This window comes from Prionailurus bengalensis, chromosome D3 (genome assembly GCF_016509475.1).
Source record: "Prionailurus bengalensis isolate Pbe53 chromosome D3, Fcat_Pben_1.1_paternal_pri, whole genome shotgun sequence".
In the NCBI taxonomy this organism is placed as follows: domain Eukaryota; kingdom Metazoa; phylum Chordata; class Mammalia; order Carnivora; family Felidae; genus Prionailurus; species Prionailurus bengalensis.
This window is the reverse complement of record NC_057356.1, coordinates 37069173-37096465: the sequence shown is the minus strand read 5'-3', so window position 1 is coordinate 37096465 and position 27293 is coordinate 37069173. Positions and strand designations below refer to the sequence as shown.

Genomic DNA, 27293 nt, shown 5'->3' with positions numbered 1-27293 from the left:
GTCAGTATAAGAATAGCCAGTTGATTTGTTCAGTGCCCAGAAAAACATGTAATCAAAACTCTGATTGAGCTAATGAGTCAGTATGACCCTAAGGTTCAGCTGGGTGGTCAGCCTTCCAGCAAAAAAGCCAGTTCCAGAACATGCGTTGGGAGGGTGGTGGCACCTGCCAGTCCCTCCCGAGTTTGGAGCAACCTTCCTCTTTCCCCGGAGGTCCAGGTTGGGTAGACATGCAGTGGGAGGGCAGATCTCAGAAGAAAACGAGTGGCCACATAGAAAATTGACTTCCTCTCCAACAAAAGAAAAGAGCTAGCAATCATCAGATTCACTCATTGCTACAGTTTAAGGTCAGCGGTTTTAAGATAACCCTGAAAATGGCAGGTGAAATTGGGGATACTGTAACAGCTAAAGCACAGGGGGACATTTTCCATATTAGAAATTTTCCATCTCTGTCAAGACTTTCCTTTCTACAAGTAAGATTAATGATCTGGGGTCAATGTGGGGCCCAGAGGTCCAGGGGCCAGAACATTTTTCAAGTTCAAATCACTATTGCTGGGGAAATGTCCCTGCTAGAGAAAAAGCACGAGGAAAATGTGATGGGGAGTTCTCTGCTCCCTGAGTTCTAGAGCTGGTGCCATTACCTCAGTAGGTAATATCGTTTTTTATTATATTTGCCAATTACAGAACCTCTGGTTTTCACATGCTTATTGTCAAGAAAATAACTGAGACATTTATCTAAAAAGCAGTGGATTATCACTGCAGAAAGATCAGAGGGAAACAGTCTCAAATTCATTGAGTATTTTCACATACATCATGCTAGGTGTTCATCACCCCACTTTTGGGAGGTAAGACAAACATGATTACCATTTTCCTTTTCTGAAAGAAGAAATCAAATCTCCACAAAGTAAGTGACTTACTACAAAGTCACCAAGAGGGATTTTGGTAGGAGAGGGAGCCTGAGTAAGTTAGATTCCAAAGCTAATTTTTTTTTTTTTTTTTTTCCAGAAGGCTCCAATAACGAAGCTTCTGGTCATGACTTTGAAAGCAAGCTGAGTCAGGGGAAAGTAGCAAAGAAAAGGCTCAAACCACAAAATCCCAAGCTCTGAGCCCTAAGAGAAAACAGATCTGACAGTAAAAAAATGAAAACTCGCCCACAAGTTTCCAAATGTAATGGGAGTTGCTTCCAACTGATCTTGTCACAGCTCACTGTTAATTACAGATATCTATCTAGACAGAGCAGCCCATTAGATGACAGAATCCTATCAGATGTTTCATTTCTCTAATGGCAAAGGCAATCTATTGTCTTAATTACTGAAGTGCTAGAAAACAGGTCTTGTACATTTACGAAACTGCAATTACCTTTTTAGAAAGTAACGCAGGGAGTGTTGAGCTCAGTGGGCTTGTTATTAAATGCCTGCTGTTACATTAATACCTGCAAGACGATTTTAGGTAGTTGTTCTCCACTGCCAAATGCATTTAATTTCTAGAATTTTAGAATTTAAGAATAGGAAAGTACTTATCCATAAAATCTGACAGCACAAAGAAAATTCTTATCCTTGGAGGTATTTTCAAAGTAAAGACACACAGGGATTTACCGAAGACTTTGCTGTGGCTCTCTGAGACAGAAGGTTGTTGGAGAGGATGTCTGATGCTTCTCAGTTTTATGATCCATGATGAAAAAGCATATGGCACAGTGAAAACAGTACTTTTTAGAGGTTAAAAATGATACCCAAACTTCTATTAGTAAAGGACCTACATCACATCCTTAGCGGTGAGATGTCCGATATCACAGACTCTGTACCACCCATGATGTGCTCGTGAATCCTCTAAGCAGCTGCCAGATGTTAATAACATACTGTGTGTTAGATTATAGCGCATGTTACCTTCCGAAGCAGCCGTGGCACTTGCCCTCCCGTTCAACATAGTTCCACAGGCCGATGGACTGTCCGTTCAAGAAGGCCTCTCCCATGCAGCCTTTAAAATGAGTAACCTTCACAGCAGGAGACTTCTAATATAAACAAGCAAAACAAGCACAGCCCACACGTTTCAGAAGGAAAGGAGTAAATTCTCTATGTGCACGAAACTCCTTCCTAGGAGCTCAAATCTAACAAATCCAAATTTTGAGAAAGCAACATCCAGAAAAAAGGCCAGGTTGGAATCACTGAATTTCCTTCCGATTATTAAGTAGGATCCTAGAATGAGTGACAACCTGACAGGATCTTAAAGATCACCTTGGTTACCAGGATCCCTGGAGAGAAGCCCCTTTCACAGATGAGGAAACAGAGGCTCAGAGCATGTCGGGTGTGAGGGTCTGGCTGGAAGGAGACTCCTACTCTCATTTCAGAGCACTGAACCAAGTAAGTCCAGGTGACTGAACTTTATTCGGTAAAGGGGTAACAGGTATAATAAAACACATACCATAGGCTCCTGTGCTAAACACTAATTAGCATTATTCTACCACTAGAGTTTAGAATAGCAATAAGGGAAACTACAGAAATTAAGGTGGAATATTGAATTTCCTGTTTGAGTACTGGAAAAGAAATTCAAATAGCAAAATGAACCACTGGCTTCTTTTCCATTTATGCTATTTATCCAGCAGGATCCTTTGCTTTCTAAAACCAGCCCACTCTGCAAATTTACTGTCATTAAGCAAAATGATAGAAACAAAAAATATTCATCTGCCTAAGAGGTATTCAATAACTTGAACATTAATTTTATATACAGGTAAAAGCAACCGGTCCTGTACAGACGAACATTCTGAATGTTACCTTGATCTGTCCTCCAAGCCCTCCAACAAACATTAGTGTTGAATTGTTTACATCCAGAACTTTCGCTGTTCCAGGGGATTTACTTGTTTTTGCTGATGGCTTTTGAGTTGCACTCATTTCCTTTACACTCAATGAACCAATGTTTCCAAATCTGTAAGGGTCACAAAGAATTGCAAAAAGAATACTTTCAGAATTCCAAGCCCCTCCACGTACATACACATCTGTTTATAACATAGCCTCTAGGTGTTTCTCCCCACAGTCCCTCGGCAGCTCCCACTGGTCTCCCTCTCCCAGTCTTGCCCACTTTGCCCCCAGTTTACTCCCAAGCTCTTGTGAAGTAGGTCTTCTAAATCATATACATTTCCTCGTGCTTAAGAGAGTTCTAGATAATAAGTTAAATTATATACAATAAAACCTTGGTTTGCAAGCATCATTGTTCCAGAAACATGCTTGTAATCCAAAAGCACTGGTATATCAAAGCGAATTGAAGAACCATCAGCCCAGTTGTGATCATGTCATGTTCAGTGTCACATACTACTCGTATTACAAGACGTCACTCATTTATCAAGTTCAAATTTATTAGAAATGTTTGTTCATCTTGTGGAACACTTGCAGAATAAGTTACTTGCAATGCAAGGTTTTAGTGTATCTAATTCAGTCCACTGCCTTCAGTATTACTCCGTGTCTATAAATGACAAAGCAAAAGACAAAAATTTCCAGCCGTAACACACCATCAACAATACACTATAATATTATAGAAAAGCAAAATGATACACCTAAAGCTGCTTAAAAGGAGTTACCTCTGGAGAGGGGCTTTACAAGGGAGAGTTTTGCTTTGGGTCTGAATTTTAAGAAACCACATTCTCCACCTGGATCCTTGCGTTCTGTCCTCTATGTGTGCACACCACACCCACCAACCACGTGGCATTTCTACCCTGCTGCCTCCCACCCCTCTCTACGAGGAAGAACACAATTTACTAGGTTGGCTGCCTCAGATTTAGACCAAACGTCCTAAAAGTAACAAAAACTTTTAACTTTTACTTCTTTTGATTGTTGACTTTGGTAACAGTTTACTTCTTCTGTAATAATAATAATAATAATAATAATAATAATAATTTTAAAAAGTCCTTATTTCTGTAATGTAAACCAACTATATTTGGCTGCAGTCTGACTTCCCAGAAGTTTCAAAGACAATTACATAAGGTGACAAACACATTACAAACTTATAAGGTACAGTTTTAAGAAAAGAGATGCTTGGAGAGCACTTTCTCCACTACCTGGTTACATAGATACTGTGCCATTTGTTGTCGTCAGCTCGGAAGTCTGGAAATTCCAACCGTGTAGACCCGGAGCCCATATCCCAGAGAAAGGCCACCTTCCCTCGCCGCATCTCCACTGCCAGGAAATCAGACTGGGGTGCGGGCAGGAGTTGGGGTGAGTTTATGTGCCAGACTGTTTGCATGAGTCCCTACAGCATTTTCTCTACTCTTAAAAACAAACAAACAAAAAAAACCTGTCTTTTGTCTTTAAATGTTCCTCTCCCTGGAGCTGGAGCATGACTCAGAGCACGGGAGACAGTAGCCACTGTTGGACATGAGTGCCCCACCACCCTGGCCCACCAGCATGGCCTTCCACAATGCCTTCTGTAAAGTTCCCCCAAGAAATCTCCCGGGGGGTCACCAGCAGCCTACAAGGAGCATGAGGGAAGGCACTGTACTTGTCTGCTCAATCTGAAAAGGCAATACATGAACATGAAACACACAGCAAGATAGAAGCCATGAAATCCCACATCACGGACCTGCATGTGTTCGGCACCTCAGCTCCAAAGAAGATGTTTTAGAATTTGTGCTTGTTCGTATTTTCTGCTCTAACACCCCCTCCAAAGGTTCTGACCCACACATGCCCACTGGTATAGCCAAAGGTGTCAGTGGTCTTCCACAGGGGACTTGCCTTCTGGGAACTACCAGAATGGTGGGTTGAAGAGCTTGGGGGAGGCTGGATAATTCTGATATGCCCCTTAGGGTGCACTCCTCCACTCCTGGTAAACCACCAAGATCGATTTTACAGACCCAATGCTAGACTCAGTGGCTGAAGAGGCTGCAGAAGACATAGGAAATTCTACCCCATAGCTAGCAATTAAGATGGCAGAGGGGAGAGCCTCTCTCCTCAATACCACGGTCCTCCTCGTAGGCATTCAGTTTTGTACTGGGTGTTTTAATCTGATGCCACCAGTTCAGCAAATGCTTATTAGTTTCCTTAGAAGAATTAGTGATTTCACCAAGGCCCTATTTTTTTTTCTATAAAAGAAAAAAAAAAAAAGACAACAACCCTGCGGATTCAGAAAATATACACGTTCGTAAGAGATTCATTGTTGCTTTCGGCAGGTACACACTCACACTGGTGCTGCTCCCGAGGTAGAAGAGAAGGTTATCGGGTTCACTTGTCTTAACATTTAGTGTTAAGGTGTTATAGTTAGTAGAAGAAATCTGAGGCTGGTAGGCCCGGACACAATCTCTGTCTGCAGACACAGCGACTTTAATCTGTAAAAGGAAAGGGGAAGTGTTCTAATCACTTAGTGACTCACGCTGGCAGCATGCCAAGAGTTCAAAAGTGCTGCTTCCTAACAGACTTTCACTGTTTGGCAGGTTTCCTCTCTTGATGATACGTCAACGTTTTGGGTTTCATAACGTTTTGGGTTTATTTGGTGAACTATTTAACTACTAAAAAATCACTCTTGAAGTTTTAAGAGTATCTTATGTTGGAAAGAGTCTCACTCATGTGAGATTTAATTCCTTAACACAAGGAGCTTCTCCAGTTCACCTTGGCATCTTTACACCACGCGGGGAGGATATTTGACAGTCGTCTGACAAATAAATTAAGGGATAATCTATTTATACATTCAGCAAATACTCATAGAGAGATTTTTGTCCTTACTACATATTTAAGTATTTGCATATATTTCTTATATTAATTTTTTTTTTAATTTTTTTTTCAACGTTTTATTTTTATTTTTGGGACCGAGAGAGACAGAGCATGAACGGGGGAGGGGCAGAGAGAGAGGGAGACACAGAATCGGAAACAGGCTCCAGGCTCTGAGCCATCAGCCCAGAGCCCGACGCGGGGCTCGAACTCACGGACCGCGAGATCGTGACCTGGCTGAAGTCGGACGCTTAACCGACTGCGCCACCCAGGCGCCCACTTATATTAATTTTAAAGATTATGGGTTTGTATTAACCAGAGCATTTGGAAATATCTATCAGGCTTGCATTTATTTGGTAACTTTAACTGAAATAAATAGAAACCAGAGCCCAGGTCAACCTACAGCCCTTTTCCAACCACAAGGCCACCCGAGGGAGAGAGAATTCAAGATTCCAGAACTTTTTCTTAACTAGAAGGGTTCAGGCAGAAGAGCATGAGACCAGAGGTCACATTTATCCTCTATAAATCCCCAGTAGTGTGACAACTGCATATTTTGTTGAAAGTATTATTATTTCCCTGAAATGCCTCTCCTTTAGAGCACAACCAGTGCCATGTGCTACGGATGGCCGTAAAACATTTTCTCACGTTCGTACTTTTCCAGCTGTCAAGTGTTTTTTGCATTTAGTGACCTGGATTTGTGTGTGTTTAGAGTGTTTTGTTGGACTGACTCCTGGAGGATGAGGCTCGTAGTGTGCAAACGTCCTGAAAAGTACTCGGATTATTAACACCAGGTTGGCTAAATGATGGCAATAATACCATACTCTGCCACTGAAACTTAGATGTAAACACTTTGACCACGTGCTCTGTACCAGCTGGCTAATAGTTATAAATTGATACATCTAGGCTACAATTATAAATCTCCATACAGACATGAGATCTCTTTGCTAACAACATTTTGAAACATGTTGAATAAAGCAAAAAAAAAAAAAAAAAACCCCACAGAAAATGAGACTAATTAAGTAGTATATTTAAATATACTGTCTGGGGCAGGAAAGAAGGTATTTTTGAGACACGGCACAGGCACATACATAAAAGTCGTAAGTTGCCACTGAAAAAATATATGTATGTATTTAGGTAAATATACTTAACATAAAGTTTTAAATATACTGCAGACAAGGCTGTGAGAAATCTGAGATGTAAGAGCTGAGTCCGTGGAAGTCCAGGGGACCGGTGTGACAGTCACCTCCTCCACAGGAGTTCCCCGAGTCCTGGAGTTATCAAGAGCTCCAGCTATGGGATGGCCACATCCCCAAGAGCCACAGAAGCCCACACTCACAGAAGCTGCTTGTTTCCGGGCCTGGCTGATCAGCAGTTTGATTTCTGATAGGTTTCTGCTCAGGTTCTCTTCTAGTATCTTCAGAGGCTTCAACCGATCAAATAAAAGGCTGGCTTGTGTTTCTGCATCTTTAACTCTTCTTCCAGCTAGCAGAGCTAACAAGTTCAAGGTGGCAAAGAGGTTGGTGGTAGGGCGGAAACCAGAGAAATTAGTTCTTCATTACCAGTGCACTGGATCAAATAGAATATTCTAGTAATCAAATCCTTGAAATTTTGCTAACTACAGTTGACCTTTGAACAACGCAGGGGTTGAGGCACTCAAACCCTATGCTGTTGCAAATCTGTAAAACTTTTGACTCCCCCAAAACTTAACTAGGAATAGCCTACAGTTGACTGGAAGCCTTACCGATAACACAGATAATCAAATAGCACGTTTTATATGTTACCTGTATTTTATACTGTATTCTTACAGTAAAGTAAAAACAAATAAAGTAAGCTGAAGAAAATGTTATTATGAAAATCATAAGAAAATATATTTTCAGTACCTATATTTATCAAGTCTGTATAGTGGACCCACACAGTTGAAATCTGTTGTTCAAAGGTCAACTGTATATGAAAAATGCACCAGCAACAGGCACTACCCAAGGCCCTTCTCTTTCTTTATAAATGCAAATCTAGATATCAGTGCATTTTTATTCTTTAGGAATCCTGTTTGTGAACAAGACACCATTGTGCACCTGGCCAGTTCGAAATCTCACGATGCAGACTCTCCTAATGGGAAGGGAGACTGTAACGTACTGGTCATTGAAGAGTCCTGCAGAAGTTTGTTTGTCTCTTGTAAGGCGGCATTAACCCTGGACAAGCCAGTTGATGTATTCAACAGCTCCTTGCTCAATCCCACAACCTTCTTTAGGGTGCTTGCAGCGCTCCGATTTGCAGATGAGGCCAGCTCTTTGATTTTGGCTCCTTTGTCTCTGACACCTGAAATAAATGTATATGCAAGCATGCACTTCAGTGATTATACATGGAGAAAACCATAAACCACAATAAATGTAACTTTACATGGAAACCTGTTACAGTGTTTCTTACTGGCTGCTGAACACAAAATGGGGCTTCCGGTTTTTAAAGGCAGTATTAAGGCTGCATATCACAATGCCTTACTGCTCCCTTTGAGGGAGAAATGAAATAATCTTGGTAACAATCCTCTGTACTGAAATTTTAGTACATAGAGAGATCATGACAACACCTGCTAATTGCCATGTGCTCAGCATCGTCTTTGTTTAATAAGCTACACTTTTTTCTTTGGTCTCCCTTCTATCCCTCCCTTCTCATATTCTTTAAACACTTTCTTCGGATCCCTCTGTGTGTGGATAAGAAGGTTAGGGAGTTTAAACTTGTAGGTGAGATGGGCGTGTGGCAGGCTAGAGGAAGTGATATCTGCCCACAGTGTCAACTGGCTAGGAGACATAACAGCACAGTAAAGACTAAATGGTCACAATCAGTAAGGAGGAATTTAGTTATTCTAGAAAATCTGGGTGATGCATTTTTTTTAAAAAAGGCACTAGTATTCATTTTTAAAGTATTCAATCACAAATGGGACAAATATTAACACTAGAAGAAGGCCAATAAAGAGTAGACAGGTTTCTTTTGACTCTTGTGGCAACTTTTCTGCAAGTCTGAAATTATTTCCAAATAAAAAGATATTTTTAAGTGTTTAATCGACATACATCATGCATCCTTGAAGGAAAGGAAGGAGGGAGGGAGGGAGGGAAGGGGAGGAAGGAAGGAAGAACTGTCCAGATCAGAAAATTCTCCAATGACTTAAGGTTATAAGTCAGTCCAAAGCGCCCCAAGCCCAGGTCCCCACAGTAATCCTCGTGTTTACAAGGTGAACCAGCAGAAAGAACTCTAGAGTTGTTAAGGCATCTTGTAAGACTTCTTAAGAAAAAAAGAGAAGGTTGAAGGAATGGAAGTAATGCATTGCAGCAGGATTCATTTGTATTACACTTTTAAAAAGTTATCCTATTTCAAATTTTAATGAATAGTGCATTTCCAAACCATCAATATTAAAGTGATTTATGAGCTTATTTTAGAATGCTTTATTGCCTCATGAAGGAAGATTACCAAGCAAGAGTTCTTTAATTGCCCACATTTATAATGAATTTTCCCTTAAAGCAGGAACATTCCCCTTCTTGCTGACTTCTCTGAATGACCCTTTCACTTAAGGGATGTGTCAAGCTCATTTTAAAAGTCAGCAATTCGTATGCTAACATAAAGTCTCCCAAGGCTTTTGTTTTTCAGAGTGTAATTCTAGCATTTCAATGCAAGCATTCTGGAATTATTTCAAAAATAGTCCTCTTCCTTTCCAAATCATACTCCTCTGCGAGTAAAAACTCTATCAATCTTGGTCTCCTCTTGAGGGAGGGCTCTTAATCAGACTCATGGCAGGACTTCCTCATGCTCAGGTGTAATGGTTTTGAAATGAGAAAACATTAATTAAATCAAGAACCCCCTTTCCACTTACCTTCAGGGAATGCTCTAAGGATGGAGAGTGATTCATTGGTCCGCCTAGTAATTGTATGAGCATTCTCTTGAAATCTGTTTGCTGTATTTTTCAATTTACTCAGTTCCAATGTGATACCTATTTAAAGGGGAAAAAGTGTCCTTTTTTGGGGGTTGGCTACTCAAAGGTGCCTAGGCAACAGTTTCATTTATCACTCTGATCTGTCTACAGAATCAACAGCTTTCCACAGAGACCCCCAACATTGAAATTTTTCCCAAAAGACTTAGCATCACTCATTAGAGAAATTAAGGGTGTTTTTTGCTTGCTTGATCATTTTTTTCTATTTTGCTTGTTGCCCTTCTTCCTGATATTTCTTCTTAAATTGCATGTCCAATTAAATTAGAGCTCAAGGTGAAGACTTGTGTTTAAATCACTCAATCTTGATCACTCACCGACTTCCCGTCCACACCTAAATCTTGTCCACGTCTCTCCTCTGGGTTATAAAACCTCAGACATAGTCCTGCCCTGGAATCTTCCCCAGTTGCTCCCCACCATGCTTCCCTGGGGGAATGACCCTCCCCTTCCTGCACTCTGTCGCCACCCAACAGGTAGGAGCCTCAGCCTCCTTCAAGTCTGATCAAAGCTGTGGGATCAAAGCTTTTACTTCTAATATTTCTGTTCATAATACACAACCACATCTTGATTCTGAACACAGCGTTAAAAAATGAATTACGGATAAAATCCTTGATGAACACGATGGTTCTGCTTAAGATTTTAATTGCCAGAAAATTCATTATTTGGTGGCCTGTGAAATACCTTTGGCTGTGTAAATGGAAACCACAGCCCATCAACATTGATGCTAGAGTTTGTGTTTCATGTGCTTTATGATCCAGCATTAGGAACTTTCTCTACCGTGAGATGACAACATAAATTTTAAATAGTGTCACTCACAGAGGAACAAAAATATGTGCACGTCCATGCCCCTGGCTCATACAGCTATGGGAGCCAGTACTGGGCATGGCAGTGGTCTGAGGGGTATGAGCTTTGTTTACAGCCCACCATTTACTCCTACGGGAAAAGACTTGGTGTTTTTGACATATTAGAAGATATTCAGGTGAAAAGTGTATGTCATAAAACTCCTCTGTTTCTCTTACGCAGCAGATTCCTGCTGCCATTTGGTGTTGTGCTCACTGGATAGCTCTTGATACATGCCAAATAATTGTTTACTGAAACCCTCAGGAAAAACTAGCCACATGGGTATTTTTTACAAAATTATGATTTAATTCAGTAATGACTTGAGAAGCGTCTAACGTTACATTAGCTCTGCCTGGCAAAAGTGCCAAAAGAGGCATATACCACACACAGTACGACTCTTCGTGAACCTGCAAAACAGTGTGAGATGAAGAGAGGAGGCCCCGAAGCCAAAGAGAACTTGACAGACGCTGTGAAACGGTGACAGCTCGTGAGCTAAAGCCACGAGTGGAGGATTTAGTTACCAAAGAAGGCTTAACAAGCCTACGGAAGGTTAGAGGTGCCCGCACATTAAGAGACAGCACTAAAATAAAAGTTTAAAAATAAATAAAACTTAAATTATAATATGACGCTCCTACATCAGAAAACGGGCATGTCACGGTGACAAAGAAGCGTTCACTTTCAAATTCTTCCAGGAGCGGAGAATGTTCCAGCAGTATGCTCAGAAAAGTGTTTGTATTCACTCTGCTTAGCAATACAGTCCAAGCTAGACACTGACCTTGATGCTTTCTGCTCAGGCTGTTGCCTTCTTTTAGAAATCTGGAACTGCGCTGGAGAGCCACTTTCCCATTGGGAGCAAGGGATTCTGAGAACTGGAAAACAGGACAGAGTCAACATGGCGGGGGGTGGGAGGGTGCGTGTAGGTGCACTCCCACTGGAGACGGGAGAGCAACTCTATCGGAATAGCCTCCCATCTAGTTCCAGACATGGGAGTCCACTAGGCAACATGTAGGGACAATTTAAATTGTCCTAATTTATGGCTGAGGAGAAAGAACACAAAGCATTTTTAAATATATAAACACAAAAACCACCATTAGATGAATATTCCTCCAAGAAACGTTGTCTCAAGTATGTATCAAGAAGCATTATCCTCTTGTTATAAGAAATTGTGAGATTTTCCTCATCTCCACATCACTAGTCCCTGGTCTTTGTAAAGAAGTATTTACGATCTTAAGAAATTAAAACTTACATCACATGATGACAGAGCCAAACAGATCCCTCCAGACAAGAATGCTGACAAGCCCAAATTTAAGCTACTAGGTCTTTGCTCAGCACCTTCTGGAACAATCTCCCATAGTGCCTAGAAAAGGAAGGCATCTAGTGCAGCCCCGGGGCAGCTCTCACCAGACTCGCCGTTGTCACGATCTTGAGAGCATCTTTTGCCACTTTCTCTGATTCTTCAATCATGCTCCGAATGTTGGAATGGACGTGGGTTGCACTGGTGGCATTCAGGGACACATGTCTAACACTGCCAAGGCCACTACGTAATCGACAAATGTACAGATGTTAGTATAAACTAAGTGGAACTTGCCCACTATTCCTAAAGGTTTCCTAGTTTCTTACGCTTAGAAAAGTATCAACAAGGAATTAGTAAGGATTCTCCTCCAACTCCACATGCGATCTTTGAAAGAAGTAGCTACATGGTCATGAGTACACTCAGAAGCACTGTTGAATGAACACCCAAAGAAGAGACCATTGCTGTTGCCCAGCTTTTTCAGCATCAGTGTCCACCAGCTGCCCTCAGCATTGTTTCCGTTCAAGCCCCCTGCACTGTCTGGGGCACCATGCCCTGTTTGCCTTGGTGGTAATCCCTCCAGCTCTGCACTTGTTAATTTTCAAAAAGCTTCCCTAAGCATATAATAAGGATGCTGAATCTTGTTCCTCAAAAGGTACACACCGATTTAATGAGATTCACTAGAGGCTGGAGGAGGATCAGATAATATTTCAATCATCTGAACTCCACTCTTACAAGTGGGCAGACCACTTATGAACTTGCCAACTGGTAATGGTGCAATCTCATCCAGGTCACTCTATCTTGAGCATGAAATCTGACAATTGACGTATCTTTGCCTGCTGAGTAACTCACTTCATTTTCTTCCCAAGGTTATCAAGTTGAGGGATGCCCAGACCAGACACTAGCAGTTACTACTTGATTGGCAAAATTTGGTGATGGATAAACAGAAGGTAATAATGTTATTTAACTTTATTTATCATAACAAATTGCTTTTATACTTCGTGCTAGGGAATAAAGGTTTTGTTCTAGCTATGTATATAGTCAGAGAGTATTTTTTTTTTCTTTTGGGAAATAATGAAAGCTGATGAAAAGAGAAGCTGAGTATCGAGTTCCGCTTTCTATTACAGATTCTTATGGCATGTGTAGGTGGTAATGCTCCACGCAGCACGTAATTCACACAACATTCTAGCTTCTATCATTTTTAATTGCTTTTGTTGTGTGAGCTAATCTTTGATGGCAGCATTCCTCAAATTGGAAAGATATTTATTTTTCTCCTTCCACAAAACACACCCAGCACACAGAAGCACAGATATTCCCAGTGCGGCCAGACATTTCCTACCTACAATTTGTAACAAATTTTAAAGAAATAAATTTACCAATTAACCACAATACTGTGTAAATCATCGATAAGGCTGAACACTAGTTCCTTCATTTGCTGTACTCAGCTAAGCTGGGATACTTAAAAATATCACAGGGGGTTGGTGCCTGAGTGGCTCAGTCAGTTAAGTGTCCAACTTCGGCTCAGGTCATGATCTTGCAGTTTATGAGTTTGAGCCCCATGTCGGACTCTGTGCTGACAGCTCAGAGCCTAGAGCCTGCTTCAGATTCTGTGTCTCCCTCTCTCTCTCTCTCTGCTCCTCCCCCGCTCATGCTTTCTCTCTCTCAAAATTAAATAAACATTAAAAAAAATTAATATCGCCATTCCATCCAACCTGACAAAGCCCCGAGTATTTTGTAGCTACTTAACAAGGCCTTCATGGCTTGATATCATAGCATAACATTTGTATTAATTCCCCTCCAGTTCAGTTCGTATTTTTCCATCTATGCAGAAAGACAACAATGTTACCAGATGTGGGAGGAAATCCTTCTCGCCCTGTGAATAAAATAGCAGTCTTCACTTGTAGACCAAAGAAGAGTGACCCAACACTGTCATCAAAAGAGCCGTTCTTATTGTCTCCTATCAATGGGTCACCACCCCTGGGACTCCTGCAAGGTCTGGTCTCACCTGTCCAGAGCACCTGCTAGTCTCTGGAGTTCAGCTGCGTGGTCCTCTGCTCTGTAGACAAGGTCAAGAGCTCTCCTTTGGGACATCTGCATGACCAGATCATCTACATGGCGCCTGATTTTGGCAGTCCATAAAAGTAGCTCATCTCGGTGACGCTCTAACTGCTGCGGAGAGAAATTCATATTGTGGCTACTTGTGCATCTATGTGACAGCACACGCTTGTGCATGTGGAGGAGGCGTGTGAAGATGCTTTGGAACCCGTATGTGGCTGTGCTGAGCGGTAACTTACTGCTAGAGCATCTCCTACAGCATCTGCAGGTGCAGTGACAGCGTCTAGCAATCTTCTCCCTCTGGCAATCAGCGTGGAGGTCAAGTTTTGCTCTTGCTGAACACGCACCGTCTTATCCTGTGGCAAAAATCGCCTTTGAGGATGCTTCAAAAAGAGCAAGTCAGCTTCCAAATGTCGGTGCCTGACACTGTGTGCTGAAGTTAGTACTTGGGGCTCATTTTTAAAGCTAAAAATGCTATTATTTACATAGGAGAATTTGGATCCCAGCCCTGAGAAGGAAAGACACTGTCCTTATTACGACTCACATTTAGGGGCGCCTGGGTGGCTCGGCCAGTGCCTACTCCGGATTCAGACTCCGGTCACGATTTCAAGGTCTGTGAGTTCCAGCCCCACGTCAAGCTCTGCGCTGACCCTACAGAACCTGCTTGGGATTCTTTCTCCCCATCCCCCCGCCCCTCCCCTGCTTGCGCGCCTTCTCTCTCAAAATAAATAAACTTAAAAAATTATATATATAAAAAAGACTCACGTTAAATTCTCGCAGGTTGGCGCTGACAATGTGCAGCAGGCGGTCGCTTTCCTGGTTCTTCACCTCTGCTTCCCTCACAAGGTCCCTCGCTGCCTGCAGTTCACTGCTGCGTTTTGAAAGAAGGCTGCTTGCTGCTTCTTTTAATACCTCCAACTCTTTCTGTGGCTTCGGGTAATTGTTCTGAATCCGTGACAATAAATCTTCAGCAGCCCTGATAAATACAGACGATTCGCAGAGTGAGTAAATGAACAACGCTCACATCATGAAACGTAGCGGAAGGATCTGCATATCCACACGCCGCGTCTTGGTGAAACCGTAAATGCAATCACATCATAACCTCTTCAAAAAGGAGTCATTTTTCTAAGACCGCTACAGGCAGCGTGTATGTATACTTTACCCTTAACAAACTATCTTCATTTACAAACTTCCTAACATATGTTAGTGAAAGAACTGAAAGAAATCATCTCTGTGAATCTGGGGGCAGAAAATTGGGCCCACGGTCTGGGAGCGATGGGAGCTTGTAGTCTTGTGTTATTGTATGGCAAGAAACTGAAAAGAGGCTATTGAGCGATTTGCTATGAAGTTACCAACCAACGTACTCAGAGGACATAAAGGTTTTTCTGCAGCGACTTAAAAAATAGACCTTATAAAAACTTCAAATCCAAGTGCCAGAAAGATCTAATTTGTACCATGGATACTAGAGCACGCTTTAGGAAATCAAAAGATATTCTTTCCTATTCTTTTGTAAATATGCTATCAAATTGCTCGTGTAAGTCAATTTTGAATCCGCAGTTACATAGAATAATGAAATTTTGACAGTATAAACTTTGACAGGGATTAAATATATCCCATGAGCTTCCTGCTTCAGTTTGTTAGAACTTCAAAAGAGTTCATGGAAAAATGCCTTGTGAATCACCCTCAGCTTTCACAGATACAAGATTGCTGGCTGAAGACACAGTAGAAAACGTTTGCCAAAGGTGCATGCTTGAACTCTGACATAAGAGCACCACCAGGAATTACTTGAACATTCTTATGATTTCTCATGATCGTAAGAAGTCACATTATGATACAGGCAACAAGAACTCAAAGTACATGGGAGACACACAAGTAAATCCAATACATCTCTAACGTCTGACCATGGATCAGTCACTTTTTTAAATATAATTTATTGTCAAGTTAGCTACCATACAGTGTATACAGCGTGCTCTTGGCTTTGGGAGTAGATTCCCATGATTCACTGCTTACATACAACACCCAGTGCTCATCCCAACAAGTACCATCCTCAATGCCCATCACCCACTTCCCCTTCTCCCCTATCTTCCCCCCCCCCATCAACCCTCAGTTTGTTTTCTGTATTTAAGAGTCTCTTATAGTTTGCCTCCCTCTCTGTTTGAAACTATTTCTTCCCCTTCCCCTCCCCCACGGTCTTAAGTTTCTCAAGTTCCACATATGAGTGAAAACATGATACCTTTCTCTGCCTGACATATTTCACTTAGCATAATACCATCCACTTCCATCCACATCTTGCAAATGGCAAGATTTTATTCTTTCTCATTTCCGAGTAGTATTCCATTATATATATAAACCACATCTTCTTTATCCATTCATTAGTTGATGGACACTTAGGCTCTTTCCATAATTTGGCTGTTGTTGAAAGCGCTGCTATAAACATTGGGGCACAAGTCCTTTATAGATTTTAGATACTAACCCTTTATCCGATATGTCATTTGCAAATATCTTCTCCCATTATGTCGGTTGCCTTTTAGTTTTGCTGACTGTTTCCTTTGCAGTGCAGAAGCTTTTTATCTTGATGAGGTCCCAATGGTATATTTTTGCTTTTAATTCCCTTGCCTTCAGAGATGTGTCAAGTAAGAAGTTGGTGCAGCCGAGGTCAAAGAGGTTGTTGCCTGTTTTCCCCTCTATGGTTTTAATGGTTTCCTGTCTCACATTCAGGTCTTTCATCCATTTTGAGTTTATTTTTGTGAATGGTGTAAGAAAGTGGTCCAGTTTCATTCTTCTGTATGTTGCTGTCCAGCTCTTCCAGCACCATCTGCTAAAGAGACTGTCTTTTTTTCCATTGGATATTCTTTCCTGCTTTGTCAAAGATTAGTTGGCCACACATTTGTGGGTCCAATTCTGGGCTCTCTTTTCTATCCCATTGGTCTGTGCATCTGTTTTTGTGCCAATACCATGCTGTCTTGATGATGACAGCTTTGTAGTAGAGGCTAAAGTCTGGGATTGTGATGCCTCCTGCTTTGGTCTTCTTCTTCAAAATGACTTTGGCTATTCGGGGTCTTTTGTGATTCCATACAAATTTTATGATTGTTGGTTCTAGCTCTGAGAAGAATATCAGTGCAATCTTGATTGGGACTGCATTGAATGTGTAGATTGCTTTGGGTAGTATTGACATTTTAACAATATTTGTTCTTCTAATCCATGAGCATGGAATGTTTTTCCATTTCTTTGTGTCTTCTTCAACTTCTTTCGTAAGCTTTCTATAGTTTTCAGCATGTAGATCTTTTACATCTTTGGTTAGGTTTATTCCTGGGTATTTTATGGTTCTTGGTGCAATTGTAAATGGGATCAATTTCTTGATTTCTCTGTTGCTTCATTTTTGGTGTATAGAAATGCAACAGGTTTCTGTACATTGATGTTGTATCCTGCAACTTTGCTGAATTCATGTATCAGTTCTAGCAGCTTTTTTTGTGAATTCTTTTGGGTTTTCCATGTAGAGTATCATGTCATCTGCGAAAAGTGAAAGTCTGACTTCTTCTTTGCTGATTTGGATGCCTTTCATTTCCTTTTGTTGTCTGATTGCTGAGGCTAACTTCCAACACTATGTTAAACAACAGCGGTGAGAGTGGACTGGATCAGTCACTTCTCACCATTAAAGTCTCTACGAAATTTTAAAAGAGAGGTCAACTTTTCATCCGTGAAGCGACTTTACCACCAAAAACTGATCTCATGCAGGGATATGGTCATCAGTGACTTGGCAAAGATTGAAAAGAAAACAACAACAAAAAAACTCAGCACTCTTCATTTCTTCCTTCAGAATTTCTTCAACTGATACAGTTAAGCCAGTGTTCCTCAAACTATATTCCTCCACAGCACCAACGCCCCATGAGTTGGAAGCAGGTTCCACGAGAAAGAGTGCCATGGTGAAGTAAGTTGGGCTGTATTCTCTCAGCTCCTCCTGGACAGTCTCGATGCACAGAAGCAAGCATACTAAAAGCTTTGAGAAGAGAAGTCCTTGTCTCTCCTTAGTAGACATTGCCTTTCCCAAACTTATGTAGTCACAGGATGCATTTCTTTAATGAAATATCGTTGGATAGCTCTGGGGACACGAGCATGGAAAACAGCTAGCATATACAGCTACAAAGGATAATTGATAGCATGCAGTAAAGGAGTCAGCTATCCTTAGAAAGGCCTGCTGGCAAATCTGGCCCTTGGCTGGCATCTGCAAACATTCCCACCAATCCCTAACTGATAAGAGTGGCTCACTGCCTCGACCATTTGTGCAAACAACGTGGTTTATGTTGAACACCTGCTTTCCTTCTGAGAGTCTGGAATTTGGTATGTGCTTGGTAGAGGGTTGCATATGGGACCAGCCCCCCGTTTGAACCTTGGATGCTGAACTTCTCATGGGCTTTCCCGGGTAGAAACATCCCATACATGGTACCACATTTGCACTGCTGGGACAGTATATGCTGTGACCCCCACGGAGGAGAGAGAGCTTAGGAAAAGTTGCGTGGTTTCCTCCAGGCTCTGCTGTATCTTCTCCCCTATGTATCCAGCTGGGCATACTAAATACATCACCTAAGAAATCTTGGCCATGAGTCTGGAGAGTCCTAGAGTCCTAGTGAAACTCTGAATGGTCTTAGGGACCCCAACACAAGCATGATAAGCAACTGGATGGTGTGATAAATATTCTCACCTATGAGAATGCCATACTTCAGCAGTGGGGCACCTGGGTGGCTCAGCTGGTAAAGCATCTGACTCTTGATTTCAGCTCAGTTCATGATCTCATGGTTTGTGAGATTGAGTCCCGCATAGGGCTCCATGCTGGCAGTGTGAAGCCTGCTTGGAATTTTCTCTCTCCCTCTCCCTCTGCCCCTCCCTCTCAAAATAAGTAAATAAACATTAAAAAAAAAAAAAAGAATGCCATACTTCAGCATAAATGACCACTTTTCTAAGAGTCATAATGAAAAGTTTATACATAATTCATAAAATAATCTGTGAAATTTGAAATGGCATAAACATTCAGGGATTATCTATGGACAATAAGAAAGAGAAGGCCAGAGAACACATTTTAAACTCTTAAATGTTTTTGGGTCGCCTGGGTGGCTCAGTCGGTTGAACGTCCGACTTCGGCTCAGGTCATGATCTCACAGTCAGTGAGTTCGGGTCCCGCATCGGGCTCTGTGCTGACAGCTCGGAGCCTGGAGCCTGCTTCGGATTCTGTGTCTCCTTCTCTCTCTGCTCCTCCCCCCACTCATGCTCTCTCTCTCTGTCTCTCAAAGATGAATAAATGTTAAAAAAAAATAAACTCAAATGTTTTTAAATAAAAGGTATCTTTAGTAGCAATGATTTTACTTACAAGTTTAAGAGAGAGAGATCAGCAATCTTATGGGTAACTTTACTGCAAATAGAAAAAGCGCTACAACAGCAGAAAAAGTGTAGTGAGGGCCCAGCAGGTGAGAGGGCCGGGTGCCCTAAGGGAATAGGGGAGAGGGGCCACCCTGCCTTCCCCCCTTCTTCCCAAATGCTACGTAGAAAATGAACTTCTCCCATTTGGACTACAAGCTCCTAGTGGGGAGGAGGGCTCTGTTCTCCTTTGTGTCCCCAACTCCCAGCACAATGCCTATCCCCTGGGGACTCAATCCATTTGATGAAGGAACAAATGAATGACTCAACTGACTGTGGTAATAGTGGGAGAGACATCCCCACTAATGATTCCCAAGAACCTCCAGGGGATCTTCATCTTTAATAAGCTCCCCCACTGACTCTGATATGCAGCTGAGCGAAGATGCAATGAGAGGATACATCATGCGTGGATGACATGAACAATGGGGCCAATAAGGGAGCCCCAGGAGAGCTGGAATTGAATACATGAAGTTTATAGGGAGCTTAAGGGAGCTAAGGATGGTTGGGAAGCAGCGTTGAGCCTAGAATGGCTGCCTCAAGAATGATGGGTGCTGGTGAGATCTTTTCCCTCCCATGCCATACATTTCAGGTGAAGGGAGAATGCACATGAGAGGCCAGGTCAGGGAAACATGATTACAACCTAGCACGTCTCTGATCCGAACATTGAAATTCCACCCACCCATCTTTTATGGACTGGGTCTCAAGCGGTTCTTCCTTCCATTGGGTTGGAAGATCATAGGGTTTAGGTGTGTGGTCAGGTTTCATATGATCCTGGAGGTTTAATATTGGGCAAAGTACTTGTAGTCTCTGGGCCCATCTCCCCAGCTGGACCCTCCCCAACCTCACAAAGCAGTGGAGATGACTATGTGACAGGATGAGAGAAGTGAAGCCTGCGCCCTCCCCAGCCCAGAGCGGATGCTCCAAGATGGCAGCCCTCTTCGCCATTTCCCGGGACCTCACCCTCCTCTGATCTCTCCTCATAGCCATTTCGTTACGAGTTCTTGGCCCTAACCAATGTTCCAGTGATTATTTTACTAGTTGTCTCTCCAAATGCCATCTGACAGTAAGTTCCTCCTTTTGTTTTCTACCTAACAAATCAACAATGTCAAGTATCATATTCAATGATTTTGACATAAGCTCAAAAAAAGACGTATGTGAAGAAAGACGTAAGCTCAACTCTGCAGTGTGTTGCCAGTGGAAGTGTAATGGAATTGTTTTTAAATCTTTTAGAAAATAATTTAGAAACACAAGTCAGGAATCTTCAAAATGCAAATTCTTTGGCTACATGATTTCTCTTCTTAATACCTATCCTAATAAGAGATGATAATGTAAGATGTAGGAAAAGATTTTTGTCTGAGACGTCCATCACATTATTTGAAATAGTGAAATATGTTAAAATAGATTAAATATTGCACTGTAGAGAATGGAGTCTTGATGGCATATGGTGTAACTACTAAGATATTTATCACAACCCGAGAGAGACACACCTTGTGCTACATTACATCAAGGAATAATTGTGAAAACACTAAGAAAAAAGCCTGAAAGGAAATACAAACTCCTAGTGAGCATGTCTAACAATTCTTTGATCTGTCACACCACATTGTGGTTTTTAATGAGAGTTTGAACAACTGGCTAAATCATTCTGACATAACGTCAATCTGTCTGAGAGCTTACAGCATGGTAACAGCCACTGACCATATTTTCTTCCATGGGAATTCACTGCATTATACTTGATCTTCAGTAAATATGGTATCATGAGGTTCTTTTGTTTGTGCTAGGTGGAAATGTTCCAGAGTCACTAAGAAAAACAAAACCTATGACACAAAGACAGATACTGGCATTGATTATACTCCCTCTATTGGGAGTAGCTGGCACCCGTCTCTTCATTTTTTTTTTTTTTTTGACAATAGTGCCCCTCTCTTATGACATTCCATCCCCAGTGAGAGCATCCTCTCCCTCCCCTGCTCCCACATGCCTCCTTAGCCCTCAGTATTCAAGCTCCTACCTCTAATTGATTGTGTCACGAATGGTATTTAGAAACTTACTTGAGTTCCAGTATGGCTTTCTGTTGCAACTGCACGAAATGCCTTTTCTGTATGACTTCTAGCAAAGATGTAATATTCTTTTGCATATTCTGAAGAGTAGAACTGGGTAGTTGGAAGTCTTCATCCACGGTCTGATTTAGAGTTGCTGCTTTTTCAATAATCTCTATGGACAACAGTCATCAATCATTCAACAGGTCTCTCAAAGTGGACAGCACTAAAATGGAAAAACTTAGAACCTTCTTCAGTGAGGCCAGCTTTGTTCACCTAAATTGGGTTGAACCTCAGGCCAAGCCAGGCCAGCCCACATATCCCAATTTACTCCAGTTGCCCCTTATTAAAATACTCAAGAACTTGAGATTATTGGTTTATTTAATGTTGGTATTCCCCAGTATCCATAAACTCATGAGGGCAAGGGCTGTGGCCACCATGTTTCCCTCACCATTTCCTGCACCTGGCACAAACATTTGCACATAAAGCTCTCAGTAAATATTTACTGTATGAAGGAACCAATACTCAACACTACTCTTTTTAATAAACAAATTATTTGTTCTAATAATTTCCTTACCTTTTGCCCTATAAAGTCTAATTTATATTGGATTTAATACTTTTTATATCCTTAAACTACAATCAAACAAGAAAAGCAAGAATATGTTTCTGGTAGCCAGAAAACTGAAAATAGCACTCCTAAAGCCAGATGAGACATCCCAGTTGAGCAGGACTAAATTATTCTAATACTGTGGGTATACATTGAAGCCCCAAATCCTATCAGCTCCTATTCTGGGCAGAGGGGTTGGTGTTGAGAGTTTAGCTCTCCTGCTCCATGGTATTGCTGCCTTGGCATCCATTTTGTTTGACCAAGCAGCCTGCAGTGACCTTGAACTGACAGTAGTCCCTCATGCAAGCCCATACCCCAGATAACAGCCCCAGCAAGGTCAACAAGCAAATGTCAGTTCTTGTTAGGACCTCCCCAGCAGCCCTTGTGACCAAGTCCCCCCTGCTTCCCAGGGCCTTCTCCTTATGGGCCTCTTTGATAAGATCTCCATGGGCCTTAACCAATGCCCCCCCCCCATTTTGGTTTGGATTGACCAACCTAGCCTTAGCCTGGGACCCCAAAGCACTCCACCAAAAACCTCAATAAAAGAATATGCCTCAGGGCCTGTCTGTCTCTCTCTCTCTGCCTGCACCCCACCTTTACCCCCCTTGGGTGGCCCCTCGAGGCATGGTGGGTACTTCCTCCTAGACCTGTGAGTAATAACCTTCTGCATCTCATGTTCTCTTGGGGTCTGTTGCGGGGGTTTGGCTTATCATCCGGGCCCTCTGTGTTCCACTTAATAAGTGTTAATTTGACAAACTCATAATAAATGGGGAGGCACCATACTCACCTGATACTTAGGAACTTACAAGGAATTACGAAGACAATAAAAAAGAAAGCATTCATTTTTCTAAAAGACAAAACTCTGAATGAAAGTCTATGATCTTTCGATTCAGGACTCAGGATCCCCAGCTATGGAATATTCCAGGCCTTTGGTTCTGGGCAGGCTAGTACAAGTCACACACATCTATTCATACACCGAGTAAAGCAAATGGAGACCTTCCTACCAAATAAGCACAGGTGAGACACTGAGCACACTACCTTGGATAGTTCTCTGCAGCTTCTCAGTAAATGTCATGAGGTCTTGGCTCTTGTCAAGGATTCCTTCAGTCGCCCTGGTTACATGTTGGCTACTCGTTAACAGTCTAGTGAGCTGACAGAAAGTCAAGGTCTCAGGTTAGTTTGACTTTGAATGACACGCAAGCTTTGCTGTTCCAGTTGTCTCTTTTAGGCAACAAAATATATCCCAGGGTATGGAGTAAAGCTATCCACGGCATCATGGGAGCCCAGGTTAACATTTCAGGGTTGGAAACTAAGTGGTTAGCGAAATAATTTACTACTCAGTCTGTGGGGAAAAGATGGATTTTTTTTTTGTTTGAAAGAGCCTAATTGGCTATTAAACCACAAACTCCCAAGCGTGTCTATTGCAAAGACTCTATATTCACTTTAGGATGCAAGTATATAGAGTTTCGAAAGTAAAATCTCACTAATTTGCACTGACCATGAGAACTCAGTTCAGGAGTTAAGAACACAGTCAGGTGCAAACGGGGTGTTAGGCCATCAGCCTTGTCGGGCTGGAGACCTAGTACTTAACCATCTCCTGGCCTCATCGGTAACATGGAGTAATATTAACCCTTACCTCCTGCGGCCTTATGAGGATACAATGCCATGATGTCTGTGAGGCTGGCAGCTCAAGGGCAGAGACCCAGCTGCCCTCTGCAGGTATTTTTATTAGGAACGTTATAATTTGTAAAGGGAAAGGTTGTTTGTGATGTTCAGGAGTGTGAAGTAACTCAGACTGGTTCTGTAAGTGTTTTCTAGTCAAAATCCAAAGAGAATCTTCTTTTTCAACGTTTTTTATTTATTTTTGGGACAGAGAGAGACAGAGCATGAACGGGGGAGGGGCAGAGAGAGAGGGAGACACAGAATCGGAAACAGGCTCCAGGCTCCGAGCCATCAGCCCAGAGCCTGACGCGGGGCTCGAACTCACGGACCGCGAGATCGTGACCTGGCTGAAGTCGGACACTTAACCGACTGCGCCACCCAGGCGCCCCAAGAGAATCTTCTTTAATGGGTAGAGAGAATTATTTTAATCAGCTTATCATTTCCTACCAAATGTTTGCTCACTGAGGTACTTAAAAGCCACATTTAAACCCTTAAACTCTTCCCAAATCATCCTTAATTCTAAATTAACAGGCCAACCTAATACTTTAGGGTACATGATTGTGTGTGTGAATACTTACAGGGACTAGATACAAACAGGCACGAGATGATAGATACACTATCGTACACATATCTATATACATATGTCCACGTGCATATGCACACACACACACACGAAATCCAAAAGTGAAAATTATAAATTTGACAGTAGGCCTCCCCCACCATCTGCAAATGAGATTTTTTTGGGGGGAGGGGGTTCACTAAAAACCATTCATCTGGAATGGGCTGAACAAACACATCATTCCTGCTGACATCCAAACAGGCTCACTTGACATTCAAGCTGCACGAGTCAGAAGCACGCGGCCCGAAGCCTGAGGGTTGCACAGACACCACACACCCACCCGCCCCTCGGTTCACCGGAAGGAATGACAAGGCCGATGGCACAGAGACTTGGCCAAGTCCTCACTCGGCAGACGTGACAGGAGAAATTAAGTCAGGAGTCTCTTCCCGCTAAAGCACAGAAACTGGCAGAGGGTTAAAACCAATTTGATGACAAGGTACCTGGAGCACAGCTCCCGGGAGAAAGAGCCTGCCCTGATTTAATAGAACCTTCCAGACCAGCCCGATGCAATTGCTTTCAAGGGCTGGGTGGGAAGCGGGTCTTCTGTGTGAAGCACTTACCTCCCTTAGCAGGTGGTCTGTTTGTTCTGCAACATCTTCAAGCTGATCTTCTGCCAGGTCCTTACGTGTATTTTCTTTTAATAAAGCTTCCTAAAAATGACAAAATAAACAAATTGCTGGTCTTAGTCCAGAGGGTCTATAGTGAGTGGAAAAGAAATTTAAACATTGCTTTCTTTTTTTCTATTTTTTTTTTTTTTTGGAGAATATTTTCACCTTTCAAAAACATTTTTTTTTTCCATTTCAGGAGAAATAATGTGAAAAACATCTCTGAGAGTTCCCTAACCTTTCTTTATGGCCATTATGTCTATAGAGAGAAGACGAGCAGATGGGTGAAGCAGCCAGATTCTCAAACACACGCCTAGGCTTTTATCTAAAAACACAGCATTCAGGAATGACAATCCTTTTCATTACCACATGACACAATAAATTGACTATCTCAAACTCTAACGTGTAGGTTTTAAGCAAAATTAAGAACTGCACTTTTTCCAATTAGAATTAAAAATGCTACTGGGGCGCCTGGGTGGCTCAGTCGGTTGAGCATCCGGCTTCGGCTCAGGTCATGATCTCACAGTCCGTGAGTTCGAGCCCCACGTCGGGCTCTGTGCTGACAGCTCAGAGCCTGGAGCCTGTTTCGGATTCTCCCTCTCTCTCTGCCCCTCCCCCGTTCATGCTCTGTCTCTCTCTGTCTCAAAAATAAATGTTAGAAGAAAATTTAGAATTAAAAATGCTACAGTAGCAAGCTGTCCACTAAGCCAATTTCTTAATTTCCCGTTCCTTTTTTTGACCCAGATCCTGTCTGACTAATCATAAAACTATGATTTACTCCCAGAGATGTTTAGATACCTTCTGGGGAAGAGAAACTTTTGTGCCCCACAAACCCAGTTAAGAATAATACACTTACTTTGGGCTCTGTGCTGATGGCTCAGAGCCTGGAGCCTGCTTCGCATTCTGTGTCTCTGCCCCTCCCCCACTCACACTCTGTCTCTCTCTCTCAAAAATAAAATAAAAAACTTTAAAAAAATTTCAAAAAAAAGAATAATACATTTACAGAAAACAGTTGATCATCAGCATATTCCAGCATTAAAGAAGATACATCTAGGTTTATTTCCTGTATTTGTATCAGGACAGCTGCTTTCAAATATCCAAAGGTCTGTCATAAAGAGGAGCAAGGGGACTTGTCTTCTCCCAAAAGGCAGAAGGACCATGGGGGAGGAATTTTTATGGAGGCATTTATGGAACGAGTCAAACAATTTATTATTTATTTATTTATTTTTAATTAAAAACATTTCTTTAATGTTTATTTTTGCGAGAGACCCAGAGTACGAGCAGGGGAACGGCAGAGAGAGAGGGAGACACAGAATCCGAAGCAGACTCCAGGCTCTGAGTTGTTAGCACAGAGCCTGACGCGGGGCTCAAACTTTTGGACCGCGAGATCATGACCTGAGCCCAAGTAGGACACTTAACCGAGTGAGCCACCCAGGCGCCCCACAAGTCAAACAATTCACAGTGGTCCCACAGGGGAACAGGTTAGCGTGTGGATGATGAAGTCCCTGATCACACTGTAGGAAGCCTAGATGCCAGGAGTGAGACTCCCACACTGATGAGGCAGACAGACAGAAGGACAGAATACTGTCCCCACCGACTCTCCCATCTCTCAGTGACATAGGTTTTCTACCCATCTCCGTATTCCCAGTACCTACCCGGAGATATTTCGTTGTATTTTCCAGGTTTGACAAAATTCCAGACGGGACAGGGATAACGCCAGTGAGGTTCACGGAAAGGATGGCGTCCCCAATATTATCTAAGTCATTTAGCAGCACACCCACACATTCATCATCACAAGCTAGAAGAAAAAGAAAGTTGAAGTTGAGGCACAGCCGTCTGCACGTTTTCTCGTGGATCTGCACGAGCCATTCTGCAGTAATGACATCCACGGGCAGAGGACATTCCCCCTTCCGCCTGTGTGATGGGAGGGAAGCAAGAAGTGCTGAGCCCCTATTCTCAGGCGATGCCTTTAAGCCTCAAATCAGATCGGTGACTCCCCTGGGGTCACACAGAAAGGAACAACTGATGCCCAGCGTGGATCCCAGGCGGGGCGCGTGTTTCCTTCTACTGCTCCAAACTTCAGAGTGCATTTGCTTGTCTTTGACTTGGACCGATGGCAATGAATGCCAAATGTATTTCCTTTCGGAGTCCATCTGTCATTTCCTCAGATAGCTCGCAGACACGCCTACTTTATCCTTGCAGGTGCCATAACAGGGAAACATTGGAGAGAGAGAGAAAAATCTTTAAAGGTTTAGAGGAAGAAAATACCCACAAACACAATCGCTTTCCAGCAGAATGTGCCTCGGTTCACATTCCTCGCATCGGAGCCCTGTGGCGCCTGGCCTGCAGACACACTGCCCGGACCTGCGGTCACAGTCACCGTGGACAGAGCCACTGGGGCTGCAGTCACACCGCTGGCAAGTGCCACCCAGCGCTCGAGGGTTCCCGTGATAGCCTGAGGAGCACCTGCAGAGAAGTACACACAGTAGTTTCAACAGCAGCAAGTTGGTATATT

The 27293-nt window shown here is 42.5% G+C and overlaps 1 protein-coding gene across 1 annotated transcript in view; it reads right to left on the bottom strand.

Annotated features, from left to right (window-relative positions):
- The window catches only part of LAMA1 (laminin subunit alpha 1), a 166094-nt gene that overhangs the window by 24975 nt on the left and 113826 nt on the right, over positions 1-27293 (bottom strand). Inside the window, exons 32-48 of the mRNA XM_043558326.1 lie at positions 27051-27244; positions 26434-26576; positions 24734-24823; positions 22931-23042; positions 21298-21460; positions 14609-14819; positions 14083-14199; positions 13794-13957; positions 11899-12034; positions 11273-11366; positions 9544-9660; positions 7818-8000; positions 7021-7175; positions 5162-5305; positions 4043-4176; positions 2766-2916; positions 1881-2005 (exon numbers count right to left, since the gene is read on the bottom strand). Of these exons, the coding sequence (XP_043414261.1) occupies positions 1881-2005; positions 2766-2916; positions 4043-4176; positions 5162-5305; positions 7021-7175; positions 7818-8000; positions 9544-9660; positions 11273-11366; positions 11899-12034; positions 13794-13957; positions 14083-14199; positions 14609-14819; positions 21298-21460; positions 22931-23042; positions 24734-24823; positions 26434-26576; positions 27051-27244 (2433 nt within the window). The remainder of the gene's footprint in view (positions 1-1880; positions 2006-2765; positions 2917-4042; positions 4177-5161; positions 5306-7020; positions 7176-7817; positions 8001-9543; positions 9661-11272; positions 11367-11898; positions 12035-13793; positions 13958-14082; positions 14200-14608; positions 14820-21297; positions 21461-22930; positions 23043-24733; positions 24824-26433; positions 26577-27050; positions 27245-27293) is intronic.